Genomic DNA, 18,437 nt, shown 5'->3' with positions numbered 1-18,437 from the left:
TCACGAGTTTCATTAGCAGTTGCCAAAGTTTATATGTAAGGGGTGGTATCTGGCAACTGTGGGACACTTACTGCCTTGCATTCACTAGTGGTCTCCAGTCTAGGTGACAGATACACCCAGCATCTCTTCGCTTTGTTTGTTTTGTGACTGGTAATGTGGTGGTGCATTGCTACACTCATCTGGCTGTCTCAGCTCTATTACTACTAAGTTAAGTATGCATATGGTGGTACTTGTAACTTGAAGAAGAGAGGTCAATGGTCATGCACTCAGCCCATCTCTTTAGACTAGTTTTGGAGCCAGCATTACTGTATAGGCTCTCAATACAGCTGATACAGATTGGATTAGATTACATACGAGGAAATGTGGGAAGTGGTAGGATTTAAGGTCGCTTAATGGAAGCAATAATGCTTTTAGTAAAAAAGGGATGATGCAATGGTTAATTGGGTTAAATAAGGAAGAAGAGGTAGGGGAAGGGAGTGTAAGCAAAGGGGCTATGTGTTAAGTTAATCATTAATTGGAGAGAGGTAGTTTAGTGAGATTAAGTAAGGGGAATGGGGCAATTGTTTAGCTAGGCTAGGCAATGGGGAGGGGGATCTGGAATATAAGTAATCCTTAATGGCCGGGTGCTGAATAAAAGTAGAGGTACAACAAGTCCAAAGACTTAAAATACAGTTATGTCACCATTTACCGTTTTTGTTTTGTTGACTTCCTTTATCTTTCTCTGTGTTTTCTACGTTAAAATTGCCAAGGGTGTAGCTTTATAAAGAGTGAATGTAACCATTGTGATGTTTAACATGATATTTTCAATAGAAATGTTACAATGCTAGAAAATACAAGAGAGAGAGAGAGAGAGAGAAGAGAGAGAGAGAAGAGAGAGAGAGAGAGAGAGAGAAGAGAGAGAGAGAGAGAGGAGAAATTACCGAATGCAGGAGACATGTTAAACATCAAGGACTCGACATAAAGTTCCTGAGTTTAAGCACATGGCAATGGCAACTTTGGAGGCGAAGTAATATTCACGATATTAGTGAATATTCTGATGATTTTGTTCTTAAATTACAACAAGAGTTGTTGTGATTTGAGAACAAAATCATCGGAATAACAGAGTGTAAATTTTCTTGCCAAAACCTCTGCTGCACGCAAAAGTGGGATACTCAAAAAGGTATTACAATTAGGTTGAATTACACTGGGTAAAAAGTTGAGTGAGTTAGTGACTGGATTAACGAGAGGGATATGGGGGGGTAAATCACATAAGGCGAAGAGGTAGAAGAGAGGGCATAGTTTAGCTGGGAAGGAGTAGGGAAGTAGATGCTGGGTTAGGCATGAGAGAAAGAGACTAAATTAGGTTATGTATATGTGTATGAGCTTGGTTAAAAAAAAGTGGAGGGTTATGTTAGGTTACACATGGATTAGTGGTGTTGATAAACTTGAGTGAGATGTGGGACACCTGCTTTGTATAAAACGTTTAACTAATGTTGTAAAGCTTGGGGGTTTTGGTGCAAATTGTGCCTGATTATGGTGGGGCCAGAGGTTGGCAAGGGTGTTGTGAATGGTGTTATACATCTTATACATCAGTGGGGTTGATGTCGCTGGGTTTGTTTATACTTGTATGGGTGAAATTGAGTACATAATAGTGACTCGATCAGTGGGGTGAGCCTTGTAAGGTTTGATTGATGTTTAGTTGCATGGCCACTGATAGATGCAGTTTACCATTGGTGCAAGGAGCCAATGGATTAAATAACCACTAGCAAAGCTTGCTAGTTACATGTGGGTTCTCTTGAAGGACAAAATGCGCCTATGGGTGCTGGACAAGTATTGAATGGCTGGGTAAGGGGTGCTGACAGTAGCAACAGACATGAAAACACCAATAGCCCATTGTCTTCCATGACTATACATGGGACATTGTCTGGACTAATTACCTCATCCCAAATTCAATGCTTAGGCTTCTCCAGCAGACCTGAGAGTCTGGTGTTAGCAATATTACACCACAGGTCTAACTGCTATGCGAATTGTTCTACTTCTTCCTCAGAGTACAGATGCTTACTTTCAAGGAAAAACCTCATCTAAAAATCAACTTAGCCATGTTTTTAATAATTCTGATTACAAATCTTCCTACTAGTCCCTTAATAGTCTGGTAGTAGTTGCAAATTCCTGTACAGACAATAATGCCTCTTATCGCGGTCTTGGCATACATTTCAGCAACATAAATGATAATTAACAGCCCTACCTTTGTCATCTTTCGACGATTCAGCATTCTGATTCTTCCATTATAGCACTATCTCTCTCTCACACACGCACAAATATATCAACTTATATCTTTACAACCACATTCACTCTTCTTTTACTCTCCAACAACTTTCACTGCACTATATCAAAAACCAAAGGTATAAAAATTCATCGAGATGGTTTCACTTCCACTTCATGGTCTAAAACACTTTCACAATTCTCATAATACTTGATACTTTATTGGTACTACACCCAAATTAAAAAAATAAAATGGACTTTCCTTAAAAGTTATTTACGTTTTTTGTATCTTCCTGATATATATTTCAAACGTTTTAACTATATGCTTTTGTCATTCTAATCATTATTCCGTTATATACATGTTGCGGTGCAAGAACTCCAATTTTTCTCTGAGTACTTCAAAATTCTTTAAAAAATTTTCATGGGATATCATATGATCTTGATGTTTTACCATTCCTTAACTTGTTTATTTCCCTGTCAGTTCCACTATTCAGTAGTTCAGTATCCTAATAACATCAGTTTCTTTTTTATCAGTCATATATTTTGATGCTGGTTTCCTTTATCCCACAGTTCTTCAACAATTTCTGGCTTCTTTTATTTATCTATCCATATCAGTTCTTCTTTCAGTTCATTATATAATCCTCTGTAACTCACTTCCTTCATTGATGTTTGTTTTCTATCTAATGTCATTAATGTTCTTACTAATTTCTTTAGCAACCCATATTTCCTGTTTCTAATAACTTTTTCTTTATTGTACTACTTACTTTTCTTTGACTGCATCACTTACCAAATTTAGATTTCAATCCTTTGCCTCTATATCTTCATTCACTTTCCTGGTTTCCTTTCAGATTTTCATATCCCACATTTTGTCTCTTTTACGATTTTTCATATGGACAAAATTTAGCAAAATCTTTCACCAATTTAAAGTTATTAGGAACTACATAAAACTGATCCTTGATACAGCTTTGCATTTTTCACAGCATTTATGTACGTCTGAAATCAATTGGTAGCTTTCTCAGTTCCCAATACTCCATGTCCATCTCAGTATGAATTTCTACTTCTACAAAATTCCAGCAACTTGTCTCCTCTCTAATTTTTGTCCTATTCCATATAGAACTATTTTCATTCCATCTCTGCTCTTGCCACTCACACTATTCCAGTCTTTCATTACTATTAAGTTTCCGGCTTTGTCCTGAAATTCTATCAATTCTTCAGTCATCTGACTTAATTCATTTACTTCTCGACGGTCCACTTGTTAGCACATGCCAATTATTCAAGATACTGCGTTCCATTTGAATCCAAACAATTAAGTATGAAACTCTCCAAGTTTCGAAGTGTTTCGCGCTAGCTTTGATGAGAATCTCAGTACCCTCGTATGTCTTATGACTAACCCAATATGGCATTCGTACATCTCCAACAGTTAATTCTTACCTAATACACCAACATTCAGTCTCTGATTTGTAATATCCAGTTTCTCTGGTCTATGCTTTGTTTTACTACATTCTACGTTCCAAATGTTGCCACAGCTATCACCAACCATTTTAACTGTATTGTCACTGATACTTATATACGACAGATCCATGACAAAACGTCAGCTAATTAGAAAAGCGTGTGCTTTTTTAATTGCTCTCGCAAACAACAGGTATTTAGAACAAATAACTATACCATTTATCATTGTCCATGGACTCTACTTGATTTCATGGATATCCATAGCTGTTGTGATGCCATTATACGGACGTCGGTCATTATAAATAAAATCCATCATCTTGCAACATCTTCACCGTAATCTTGGCACGGGAGACAATTCAGGTGCTGCACCCTGACCAAAGATGAGCGACTCGTGGTTGTGCAATAGATGGAAAATAATTTCTCTTAGATGGACATAACTACCTACATGCTGCAGTGCTCTTTGTAATTAACAAAACTACAACATTTTTCGTAAGTCAGTTACATTTCATTCGCGTCTGTTGCACTGACATCAAATAAACGGTATAAAATAATGAATTGTTGGGTCAAATGCAAGCACGTTAAAATCGCAAAAAATCACAAAATGAAACGAGAGTTTCCGTACTACAGTAAAGACATAGAATTTCCGCGTGTAATGCAATTCCTGGAAATTTTAGACACAGTTCACTGTAAATTAATTTACAAAGGAAAGAAAGTTAAAACTTACAATCCACATATGGCAACTTCAAGGATAAGTAACAAATTCCTGCATAAAGGGGGGGGGGGGGGATATTTGTATGGAATAAACCAAGTAATTAATACTAAGGTATTAGCAAATAGGAAAACAGATGCCAAAATTCATAAAGTAACTGTCATAAATATAATGATTTATGTCTTTAAAAAAACATACAAATTTATAGATGTGCCCAAATTGCTTCATAAATTCCCAAGTATTTTTCGCCGCCAGAGAGAGAAAGAGAGAGAGAGAGAGATACAAGTTCTCAGTAAAATCTCTCTCTCTTCTCTCTCTCTCTCTCTCTCTCTCTCTCTCTCTCTCTCTCTCTGTGAGTGTGAGTGTCATTGTGAGTGTGTGTGTGTTTATATATATATTATATATATATATATATATATATATATATTATATATATAATATATATATATATATATATATATATATATATATATATATATATATATATATATATATATATATATATATATAATATATATATATATATATATATATATATATATATATAATCCAAGTACAAAATCCAATCGACTATAGTAAATCAGTGAGGGGTAAAGATTAAAAGGCGAACAATCTCTTCCCAATACACTTGCCACAATAATAGGAAAAGATGTGCAGGTAAAAAATGAATATATATATACATATATACATATATACAATATATATATATATATATATATATATATATATATATATATATATATATATATATATAATATTTTTAAGCCCTGGCCTGCGGAGGGCAAACAGCAGAAGAAAAAAAAAAGAAAGGGAGGAAGCAGCTTAACCACGGACGAGACCACTGACCTGCTTCCTACAGGAGGAAGAGGTATACGAGTCAGAAAATCAGAAGCATGAAAGGATATAAAAAGGGCAGTCGTTGCAATAGATTTATATATAAATCACTATTTCATATCACGTGAAGCAATGTTTATCTCGGTCAGAACAAAAACAATGAAAAAGAAGAAATTTATATCGAAATAAAGTATAGGGAATATATATATATATATATATATATATATATATATATATATATATATATATATATATATATATATACATCCTCATAGAGAAATCTAGAGAAATTTATTATGTAAATGCCTTAACAATTTAAAGAATCTGAGGCGTAAAATAGTCTAACTCAATTAATGATACAAAATCCTACAAAACTATTAAATAAGACAAGTTCTCCTCAACTAAGAAAGTGAGATATGAAAGCCGGACAATAAGTCTCGACTTACAAAGGATATAATAAATTCACAAAATCTTTTTCCCCCCATAAAACGAATATGAAGTGTGGAGATGCATTTGTTATTTTCCATTACGAGCTACATTTTGTTCAAAAAGCAATACACAAAAAATGTTCCAAATTATTACAAATGATATGCCCATTTCGTCTTACACGTCATGACAAGACAAAGCGTTATGACGTAAATATATGCAGAACATCTGCACAAGACACTTTGAGGTGAGGAAGATTTATATCTCATCTCATCAAACACTACTACACTTGGAAACACGTACATTATTTTTTACCAATAAAAGTCAATGAAAAATGAGGAAAATCATTATACAACTTTTAAATCGTCAGAGAAGCTATGAAAAATACATCAATCTATGGAAGAAATTCACAGTTCTTATTGCTGACGATAAAAAAATTGCAGTACTGGAACACAATCGCCCAGAAGAAGTGTTTCTCTAAGACATCGGAGCGCTTGCTCTAGATTGTTACTTCGAATAGCGTTGAAATCTCCACGGGTTTCTTTAATACCGCTGATGTTGTAATAACTTATTTTTAAACAAGATTTCATTTAGGTTTTGTAAACTTTTCGTCCTACTTGAGTTGTAACATTGAGTTGTAATGTCATATAAGATACGTAAATACCTGTTTTATCAAGCAAGTCGACCAACAAGACATTAATAGAATATTACTGATATAAAGTTTGTCATATTGATAAGATAGATAATTTACATCACCAAAAACTTTGTCTATAAAATTTTCACAATTTTTACCAAATGAATGATTACCATAATTACTGTTTCATTTTTAAAATTGCTTCGACTAACCAAGACAAACGAGATGTGCAAAACGCAGGGAATGAAGTCTGTTGCAATAACTTAACTCCATCAATAAAAGAATGTATAATTACAGCTTCTTATTTTTGAGCAACTTAAGCAGCCTCTTTCTCCTTGGAGATCTAGAGCCTACAATTAGGTCGTAACTCAAATCTGGATCGTCTCTTACTCTACACCTTGGAAGTGGGCGTTTTTCCTCTTTTTCCGAATGAAAGTGAAATCAGTAGGATCAAAAGGATAAAAAGAGACTATAAAAAGGTAACAAAGAATGTTCCTCTCTCCTGAGAGTTCTTCCGAAAGGCAGCAAAGGACAACAGTAATATGTTATTAAATGCCGTTCCCTTCCCTTCCTTCCTTCCTCCAAATTACTTGCTAATTGATCACGCGACCATCGGAAGATAGGAGGCCCTCGCATGAAAGAGGTAGCGGCCACCCACTCAATTAGAAGTCCTTTTCGAAGCTGTTTATAAGGCATTAGTATTCAAAATATTATTAGAGCATTCCATATATGGTCTTGTTAACCGTACTATCAACGCATCTCAGCATTTTACTTTTTCGCCGTGTAATGTGTAGTAAGCTCCACCCACCCTTCTCTATTGCGACAGTGATTGGCTTCCCACAGCAGGTTAAGAATCACTGATTGGCTCACAGTGACGTCATCCTTAAAATTAACCCAACCGGAGTGCGAGATTCCTAGATCACTGTGACCAATACAACGCGAGAGACTGACGAGGAGGAATCCAGCAAGTGTTCCAGAGCACGTGTGACCGTCGAGCTGGACGGATGTGTTACGGATCGCTGTTAGGACTCCTCTAAAGCGCAAAAAAGGAGGATTATTACCAAGGCTACCAAGCCACCTGCAAGATGATGGTGCGTGGGATGTTCCTCATGGACATCCAGCCTCAATAACCTCCTGTTAAGGACTTCCTCCTCCTTGTACAGGATGTTGTGAACATTTGATAACATTAAATCAAAATCGAGAAAATGAGAAACACGACGTTGCTTAACCAATCAAAGTCTGATTGAATGTGATTGTGTTTATCTGTGGAAGGATATCAAGACAATTAATAATATCAGAACATTATCGATTTCAAATTCAATCCAGGACGCAGGACTTCGAATGATGTGTTGACATAAAATGATTCTTAAGAATTGTTAACACTACTGAGGAAAAACGATCTAAAAGGTGAACACTTTCAAACATGAATGAAGGACACTATAATATTTTTGTTACGATATAAAAGCAGTGTTAGACAATAAATTATACTTTAATGGACACTCCAGAATATCATCAGACATACAATGCCAAGAAACATTACGAGGAAATAATAAATAGTGTTATCAGGGACCCGACAGATTTGTCACTCAAAGAGGACGCATACATTTCGGTTCAGCAGAGAACTGCTGCTGAAAGGACAAACTGCTGCCTTGTGATTTAAGATTTCCCTGAAGCTGCTGACCACTTTATGACCAGCAATGGTGGAGCTGGTGGAGAGGGTTGAGAACTATAAGGACACCACATTTAAATACCATCAACCATACCTGCCTCAAGGGACCTCCACGGCTGAGATATCCGAGGTAATTGATTACATAAATTGATCCTAAACATTTCATGAGAAATTTTGCAAAGAAATTAACAGTGTTCCTTAACATATTACACTGCATACTGCAAACGTCAATGGAAACATCATAACAGACTTTAATTACAATAACTAATAGTTTATTAACCATGTCACTACACACTTTCCTACATGTCAAAACTTCCTTAAGCTACTTCTTGCTGTCCTTCAGAAAGTAACATCATGATTAATATAATGAATCTAAAAACAAAATATGTACACACCCACATAAAGTGTGTAAATGTGTGTACCTGTGTATACGGCCATGCGTTTATAGAAATGCTCATAAAGATACCTGCATTGTATATGAAGAAGCGAACCTTCACGAGACATATTGACAGATTTAAGTAATTTATACTCTATCTGACTGATTTCTACTGAACCCAACTTAAGGGATTCATATGAATACTTGTTTGAAAAAGAACACCATTAAACGTTAATACTCTTATGGAACAGTAGAGAACACCTGAAGGAAATCATAGATCATAAACTACAATTTTCTATTTCGTTTTAATATACTAATAAATAGTGCAAGTATCTCCGTCTACATGTCTCTTTTCTTTTAAAGTAAATATCTAAAGGCAAAACACCTGAATCCTGGGCCAACTACAATGTTTAAAGAATAAAACTAAGTGATGATGCTTCTTGACTTTTTAGGAATGCCCTGCCTAAAAATGACCAGAACATAGACCTAAGCACACATATTTACAAGACACTAAGTCCTTTTATATAAGATAAAGAAATCCTAATCCTTCATAAAAGTATATATAGGTCTAGTACATATTCCCACAGGATTAAAAGCAATTTCTAAGTAGATTTTATATCACGTTTAACAGTGTAGTAGGCTAACTAACTAGCCCTTGCTTGCCCTCAAAGAACACAATCTCTTGCATGTTAAGGACGTATTTCCTATCATTACTTTTGTTAATTGGAGCTATTTACATTCACCCATAACAGGGATGACGCTGAAACACTGGGTATGCAACATAATTACTCCACTATAATTTATAAGCAAAAAGCATCCCATGTGCATACAAACAAGGGTACTAAATATCAGCACCTTGGTTAATATATTATGCATGGCATCAAAAGTCAGCTGGGAGTCTGTTGTATTTGTAACATCCTACAAATCAAGATCTTTTCTTTGACTTGGCAGATCTGTTATAATATCTATTTTACTTGTTTATTATGGATATTCGTTGATAAATATCTTTTTCTTCGTACTTTTCAACACCAATGGTTATTTGCTATTAACTATTGATTTGATTTCTGTAATCTATTATCCTATATTCTTTGTTCATTTATTTTCATTCCTTTCCTCGTCGGCCTTGTGACCACCTTGAGTCTCATGCTTCCTTATACTGTCTTTCTTTAGTTTTTAGCTCAATACTATATCCTTCGTTTTCATTTTCATTCCCTTCCACTTCCTCCTTGTTCTTCTTCTCTGTAGTATCAATCTTTCCCTAATCATGAGTCTTCAAAAAATTATGATCCTTTTCTCGTCGTTCTACCTTCCTCCTCCTCCTCTTCGTCTAATTAGTCATATTTCCACCTCTTGCTTTCTTATTTTTCATCTTAGACAATACTTAGTCACCTTCTCCCTTTTCAACTCTTCCTATTTCATGGCTTCCCTTTCAACTCTTCCTTTTTCGTGTCACTTTCCCTTTTTCCCCTCTCTCCTTTCCACATCGTCCTCCCATTCTACTTGTTTCTCCCACGCCTTTACTCTTCTCCTCCTCCTTAATACCGGTTATTCAGAGTACCTATCTTTCATCCTCCTTTAGATCCTTCCCCTCCTACACCCCCTCCCCCTGGCCCCCTTTCATCCTTAACCTCCCTTCGATTCATGGTCTCTATCTTCGCCATCGACACCCAGTATGTCTCCGCGTGGTTCGCTCTCCGATCGAGAGTGAGACTTGTAGTGTCTCTTGGCAAAATTCGAATCTTGTCGCCCCATAATTTGTTTTGAGGTGTCTCCATATATAAGTATTGGTTCGTTTTATCTCGTATCTCCATCGCGGTGGTACGTGTCTCAAAAAGAAAAAAAATTGTTCTGGCTTGACATGGCCCTCCCTCGAATATTCTAGTTTCACTATTTTCACTGGTTCGATTTATGTTTGCGTCTGAATTTGGGTTATTTTTCGTTTAAAGATAAAAATGAGAGAGAGAGAGAGAGAGAGAGAGAGAGAGAGAGAGAGAGAGAGAGAGAGAGAGAGAGAGAATAGCAGTCAGTCGAGGAGGTATACCTGACATATTACCAAAAGTCTCTCTCTCTCTCTCTCTCTCTCTCTCTCTCTCTCTCTCTCTCTCTCTCTCTCTCTCTCTCTCTCTCTCTCTCTCTCTTCACTTCTGAATTACTGTAGAATGTGAACGATTAATCTCGAATAAAATTCTTGGTCCTAATCAAACTGGCATATGAATAACTTAAGAAGGTGGCCAATGAATGACCGGTAATGAAACCCATCTCTCTACCTCCATTGCAACTCAATAAAAGTAACATAGAAATTTAACAATGGAAAAGGACACAGAAGTCGTTGGGTTACACGTTTGTCTAGGAAAAGCCTTGAATTATGTGGAGGAGAGGGGAAAAACCATGCGTATAGCAAAAGTCGATAAAAGTGTACATAAAGTCATGGTCATTCAAGGTGTTTTTCAGGATCTGTGATCTAAAATCGTGTCTGTGCTAAATAACATCGAATGTGCGGGCGAGCACACGTGTACACACAGACTCACACAAACATCATGTATGCAAATGTGTAGATTTTGCATCTAAACCTTGGGTTCGTGTATGTCTATGTATGAAAATTTTGTACTTTAACACACGTATTCCGGTTGATGCAAATGTTTTACATGCAACTGGCCACCATAAAACCAGTAATGCATTGTCTGTCTCACTTAATAAGACATAAGAAATGGTCTGCAAATGCTAAAAAAACAAGAGTTAAGCATATTACAACATTCAGCCCCCAATAATTATTAGTAAAATTGAATGACAACAAAATACTTCAACCTTGTGCAGGTAATGACAATTTTACATAATAAAAATCGTGTTAAAATCATCCACTTCTTGTGTAATGGAAATTGGTAAATATGAGTGTGTACTTGAAATGACTGGGTCTTCCGGCCCTTTAAGGCAAACTAGTGCGCTATTAGGCCCGCTATATAAGGACTAACGATTTCCTTGCGACCAGCAGCACCCTACATCAGTTGGCTGAAAGCCCCAGTGGTCGGTGAACATAGTAATACAGAGATCTCCACTCATCATTTTTTCTCTCTCTCCGTCATTAGGAGATAACCACGCTCCCCCATGGTGTCTCTTAAACATACTACATATAGAGATTAACATGTGCAGTAAGGGTGAGGTTATGAAAAAAAAGTCAAAGTTCCTAAGTTTGCACGGTTGAATGGACCTCTCTCTCTCTCTCTCTCTCTCTCTCTCTCTCTCTCTCTCTCTCTCTCTAAGGATTAAATATTATCACACAAAGGACGTACCTATTAGGTTGAAAAATTTGTCTGATGTGTGTGTGTGTGTGTGTGTGTGTGTGTGTGAAAAATCAAAAACTGTTATATCATTTCTTCACCTCCCCAAGTAACACATATATAACCCATCTATGACTGGTAATCGTTAGTGGATATCGATGCAAGGTCTGTGCGCAAGCTGTTATCTTCCAAATCTGTTATCTTTTTTTTTTTTTTTTACAAAAGTAAGAGTTGTCTATACGAAATACCTCAAAATATCCAGACTCTGGTAAGGTGAAACGATCTTACCGGAAAAAATAAAAGCTCTCTCTCTCTCTCTCTCTCTCTCAATGAACACCACTCCATTCGCTCTTCATATAGCTCCATCAAGTAACAGCATTGCTTTGGAATCTTTTATCGCGATCCCCGACACGCATACGAGTATTATTGCAATAACTGGCAAGTCATCCTTTCAGTTTCCTTGTGTCCCAACACAATCAGCAGGGAGATAAGATTCTCATGTACCTTCTCAATTAAGCTTTTGATTGAGTACATGTGGGGTTGTTAGTTGCTTCTGGTTAGGTGAGACTGGCGAGGTTTCTTTCGAGCTTAGAAGAGGCTGGAACAGACCTTATCCTAGGGTTGTGAGTGGCATTTGCAAATGGTATTTCCTTGGAATATTTTACCGCAACTGAGTCTTATTTAAATGTCTTTTATCTAATATTATTTAGTAGTTATAGACTCCGCTTTCATCGGGTAAATGGAACGTCGTGGTTTCATTTCAATTTCTAATAAAAACCAAACCATTTCCCTAATGAAAGACTAATGAAAGACAGAAGTGTCGCTGAATTGTAAATATAACTGGAAAAATATCCGGAATCTGACGAGAAAAACGCCTTAGAAAATTAATGATAACCGCTACGGTGTTCCCAAATCTTAATCAAAGGTAAACACTTTAATATACAAGGCAAAAAGCAAACACTTTAATATGCACCACTGCAAAAAGTTGCAAGTCAAGCGCACCTTGCAACAAAAAGATATCGACAACGATAAGCCCCATGCAAATAAGACTCGGCTAACCGTACCCAGCCGTCCCCCTCCACCTCTCTACTTATCCACTAATCCCCCTTCGATAATTACCTCCATCATTAGCCCTCGCGAAGATGATGAGAATAATCCGACGTAGGTCTTGCGGATCATTTTCCTCCTGAAAATGGGGCGCATGGCGCTGTGCAAACAGATAGGATTATTAATAATCATAATCATAATGGTCATCACTTCACTAAAATAACAGCAATACCTAAACAACGATAAAATAATGATCAGGATTATAATACTAAAACTGATAACAACCTATTTGATACCTCAATATTAGTAGCAATGCTAGTGCTAATTTATAATCTTAATAATGGTACGCTACACTTTCTAAGATGCACTAAATTTCAAAATAAACGGAAGAAAAGGAACCACAATAAGAGGGGAGGTTAAAATGGTCGAGAGAGAAAATCAGACGTAAAGACAGTGTTATAAATGTAAGCTAAAGAAAACGTAAGAGATAATAAAGAAGATAGTGAAGACAGTAACAAGTGAGATAGTTGAAGTTCGCAAGCCAAACACTTTTAGGAGAGAGAGAGAGAGAGGAGAGAGAGAGAGAGAGAGAGAGAGAGAGAGAGAGAGAGTCGGATGTTCCATAAAATTCAGAAAGTGTGAGAAAAGATTATATATACAGACCGATAGCAGATATAATAAACGTAATACTGTATATACAGGGAAAGCACAATGATAAAATATATGACGGCGTTATGGTGGTCCTAGTAACAACAATGAATTCTGAGAGAGAGAGAGAGAGAGAGAGAGAGAGAGAGAGAGAGAGAGAGATTACCACCTAAACCAAATGGAGAATCGTCCAAAAGGCAAAAGGTGCAGGACATAGCAATTCCTGTTCTCTCGACTCGTGTTAGTCAAGCTCCTCAAAACGTCACCGGAGGAAGACCCAAAAAATACGAGGGTCAAGCTCTGCCCTCAGACCTTATAAACCAACCTTATTATATGCATGAATGGACCTACAAAGGCAAAGGCTTTCTCCTTAAACCATAAAAAATATGGAGGGGAGAGGGAGAGGGAGAGGGAGAAGGAGAAGAAGAGGGAGAGGGAGAGAGAGAGAGAGCGAGAGAGAGAGAGAGACGAACACCATAGTGACATATGAGCAAATGAGAAAAGAAAACGAATAGCGATGCAAACTGGGTAACAGACTTGGGAGTTACTAATCGTAGGGGAAAATGAGGGTGCGAGGTATACCAAGTACCCATTCATGATTCTCTCTCTCTCTCTCTCTCTCTCTCTCTCTCTCTATATATATATATAATTATATATATATATATTATATATCTATATATATATATATATATATATATGATTATCACATCACCGTGACTTATATAAATTATTCGAGCTACAAATGTCCTTTAATATCTATTTCACTATACCTCGGAATTAATATATTTTCATATATGTAAACCGAAGGGAAATTCCCCTTAGGTTTACATATATGAAAATATTTAAATTTCGAGGTAGAGCGAATTAGATATAAAGGACATTGGTAGCTCGAATAATATATATTATATATAATATATTATATATATATATATATATCTATATATATTTATATATATACCCCCCCCGGTACGACAGGCTACTTCTTATATGTAAGTAGTAAAATCCTCAATTCGTTGTAAGGTTCTTGTCCCTGTAGCAAACTTTCTCAGTATAAATACATATATTCTGTTGACTCCAGTATTTATATCTCAAAGAAGCACAGGTATGCGCGTACAGGTACGCCCAAGTGCGCGTAACGTAAAAGTGTAATAAAAAATTAATGCAGTCCTGGACGACATGAATAAGAATCAGAATATCTACATTAACAAAGAATTATTGTGCCGAAAGTAGGGGAGTATAACAAACTGAAAACTCTATGCACTTTCAGAATAAGGAATTTTACCTCTAGCAATCATTGTTCATAACAGCAAAAGTTAGCCAGATATACAAAACTGCAAGTAAATACGAACTATAAGAAGTTGTTATCCAAAGATGTATGTAAATAGGATATAAACAAAGAAGGGAACGTAGTTATAAAATAATGTTATAAAAAAGCAGTAATAATCAATGAAGAATTATAATAAAATTAAAACTCAAATATACTTGATATTGAAAGCGATTATGTAAAGACCAACAATCGACAAGAAAGTGAGAACATAATATGTAATGAAGACCACTCTACAGGCGTATTGGGAGAGATCTCTGAGGAAACTTGGCAAGATTCTAAATGCTAAGCGAATACTGAATTTCCTCATAAGAAGAGAATTTCCCAATAAATATGGATTGTACAAATCGTCAATAACGCTATAACAGGTGAATCGTCGACCCTTTCTTGCCTCCACCGCTAGTCCCTAATGGCAAGGTCTATACCGTAGACCTTGCCTAGTGGTGGGTATGGCGGTTCGAACCTCGATTTATAGCGCGTCACTAATGCATGTAATTGATTCATTGGTGGTCAGAGGAGAAGACTGATGCTTAGGGTGTGAGGTCTTAAAACATCCCTTTTTAGCTGAGAGAGAGAGAGAGAGAGAGAGAGAGAGAGAGAGAGAGAGAGAGAGAGAGAGAGAGAGACCATACAACTTTACAAGTAATCATGAGATATGAAGAAATTAAATGAGAGGCATGCAAACAAATAACAACATTGGTTTCACATTCCACTACATCAGGGTCTTCCGTCTATGTTAAAGGATAATGCTTATCTTCATTTCAATAATGGTTATGTTATTTATGATTAGGCTCTTTTCATAATGCAATAAATATATGCTAAAATCACAGAGGTTTGACTCTAAAAATACGGAGGATTGCAATTTCTCCCTAGATTGTCTGTACTTCAGAATAAGGTGCCTAAGCTTTAGCAAATGTATTGAAAGATAGCTGGTATAAGAGAACAATGATAATTCAAAAATATATACAGATACTAGAAATTCATTAATATATTTACAATTCGGTGGTATTTAAAAACTACGTTCTACTTCTGCAGTTTCCGATTCGTGTTCAAAAGCAAGTTATAGATTTCCTCGAGGTTAGATGAAAGCATAAAACCAAGAAGCATAACTTTGACAATACAATACTATATATATGTATATATATATATATATATATATATAATATATATATATATATATATAGTATCACATATATATATATGTGTGTGTGTGTGTTTGTGCGTCAGTGTATACATTATTTTCAATTCGCTTCTTTAAATTTTGACGATGAATCCCTTCCGCTTGTCATTGGAGGTTTTTTCGAAAATATTAGAAATAAAGATTGACCATTTGCCTCAAAGGTCTCCTAACAAAATGATACTGAAATCTGTGTTGGCATAAAGCTTCCGAGCAAGTCTGTACTTCAGAGAGATAGTTAGGGGAATAGATTGAAAGATACATACACATGAATTACTCATCAAAATGGATATCCCAGGGAGATGGGAAGATAAAGTACAAATATAGTAGTCGTAGAACAAGCACCACAGATAGACAAAAGGGTTGCCAGATCGAAAGATAAACAGGTACGCAGCCACGAGAGTTACTCGCGAAAGGAGCAGCTCAGAGAGATAATTAGGCAGATAAATAAACACGGATCGTTAACATAACCCCAAAACATTTGTGTATCTACGTGTCGAAAAACGTAGCAGTTAGCATGAACGGAAAGCATGCTAATTGCCAAAGCTGTTCCCATACACATTTTATTAGCTTATGGACAGAGACTTGATTTAATTAACTGCCATGACTACTCCTTGAAAAACCTACGCTAAATTACGCACAATAATGCTGACAACTCAGATGATATTTATGAGTGGCTTATGGATTGAAAATTTGAGAATACATCAAACTTAATCATTTCCACATCTGTTACTAAGACAAATTCTATCACAAAAAATAGTAATCATGCGAACTAATCTTTTATATAAAAAAAAGCCTTTTCCACTGAACATACAGTGTTTAAGCAATCTATGGAAGTTCAAAATTTACTTCTCATTTTTTTTCCTTGAAAATCCTCTGGCCTTGAGTCAACGATTAAACAAAATTAGTGTAAGTATGCTTCACAGATATCACTAAAATTGTTAGGGAAATTTGTCAAGTTAAACTTGATTCAAATGACAGAAATGAGTCGAGACGCTGGAAAACTAGCCAAGTTACATGGCCAAAAATCATTGCGATTGAGGCAAAAAGAAATTTTTCATACAGGTTTGTCGACTTTGCAATCAAAGATTATTAGAAAAGGATATACAATATGCTGGTGATTTGACAGACAACAAACAGAGAGAGAGAGAGAGAGAGAGAGAGAGAGAGAGAGAGAGAGAGAGAGAGAGAGAGAGAGAGAGAAAGTGATTTTAATTTACAGAGATGTATTAAGTATCTAACGAATGCTTTGATATGATGGATTCAAAGCTACAAAAACGAGGCCCACCAATTTTCATCTTGACGGGTATTGAATTATCGCGTCTGTTATCAATACTTTTTATTCTCTCATTCCATCTCATCTACAAGCCAAAACAGTCGAACAACGAACAGAACAGATAGTTACACCCTGGGTGCCAGGATTAGAATTCGAGCAAAAATCTACTTGCTTCTGAGACGAACGTTACCACTTCTGCTACGAAGCCATACACACAAATCTTTAGAGGGAAAAAAAGTTAAATTATATATTTCCGTAAATCAAGGCCATGAATACTTTTATAAAAAAAAAAGTGCGTTGCTTAGTTGACCCGCCAACACACACACGCACACATATGATATATTAAATAAATAAATAAATAAATAAATATAGTATATATGTGTGTGAAGTAGGAATACATGCATTTGGTTTCATAAGTATAGAACACATCCGTAAAAAATACAGTCAGAGAGGTCTTCCACCAAACCAGTCTTTGTCACTAGAACCTGGACCAGATAAAGCCATGAATCACAGTCCGGTATCTGCGATAAGTCGCCAAGAACCAGAGAGGCGAGTGGCCAAAACTGGCACCCTTAGTTGGACCTTAAAAACGTTGTCTGTCCGGGACTACAGGTCACTGCTCGAATTTTAGCTGTTATTGAAGGAATGCCAATTTCTTTGTCAGTCAGTTTTACATTCTACGTTAGCGGTGACCAGTAATAAAGAATGTGACTGAGCGAGCATCCAACATCGTTCTACTAAACTTGTCTTAGATAATATTCAAATGACAATTTATACTCTTATATTAGTAATTCCATCAGCGAAATACACAGGTACATACAGTATAATTCTATATATAATATCATTGCATGTATATATGACGGAATCATTGTTTCCTGTTGGCATAGTTTATTAAAAAGGAAAGAAATAACGAAAATGGTGCCTTTGTGATCATTTAACGGCTGAAAATAGTCCGAACTGTGAAATGTCACAGTTTTGAATTTCTTAATATGGAAATAAGGATCATACAATATCTTTATTGTATTAAGGGGAAAATATTTGCTTGTCATCCTTTTATATTGTACATAATGGAAAAATTACTACCAAGATTCTGGAATCCTTGTATGTGTTGTACGCCATCTTGACGATAATACGATCCTTTAAAGATGCATTGACCTAATCGGTTGTGATAATATTACACATTCAGTGAACTGTCAGACCTATTTTCGTTAGGGAACATCAGCTTTGTGAGTAAATCAATAAATAAACACGTTTGTCGAATTTTATTTATGATTCTTTATTTACACTATTTACTAAAGATAGATTGCGCAATTTTCAGACACTGCTCAGAGCAAGTTTCAGAAATTATAATA

General features: G+C 36.0%; 1 protein-coding gene across 1 annotated transcript in view; it reads left to right on the top strand.

Moving 5' to 3' along the window:
• The first annotated feature begins 7,277 nt into the window (after positions 1–7,277).
• The window catches only part of LOC135219562 (Krueppel-like factor 5), a 35,171-nt gene continuing 24,011 nt past the window's right edge, over positions 7,278–18,437 (top strand). The window contains exon 1 of the mRNA XM_064256433.1: positions 7,278–8,092. Within this exon, the coding sequence (XP_064112503.1) occupies positions 7,991–8,092 (102 nt within the window). The 5' untranslated portion in view covers positions 7,278–7,990. The remainder of the gene's footprint in view (positions 8,093–18,437) is intronic.

This window comes from Macrobrachium nipponense, chromosome 1 (genome assembly GCF_015104395.2).
Source record: "Macrobrachium nipponense isolate FS-2020 chromosome 1, ASM1510439v2, whole genome shotgun sequence".
Lineage (NCBI taxonomy): Eukaryota > Metazoa > Arthropoda > Malacostraca > Decapoda > Palaemonidae > Macrobrachium > Macrobrachium nipponense.
Note: the sequence above shows the minus strand (reverse complement) of the source record. Positions and strands in the feature narration are given on the sequence as shown.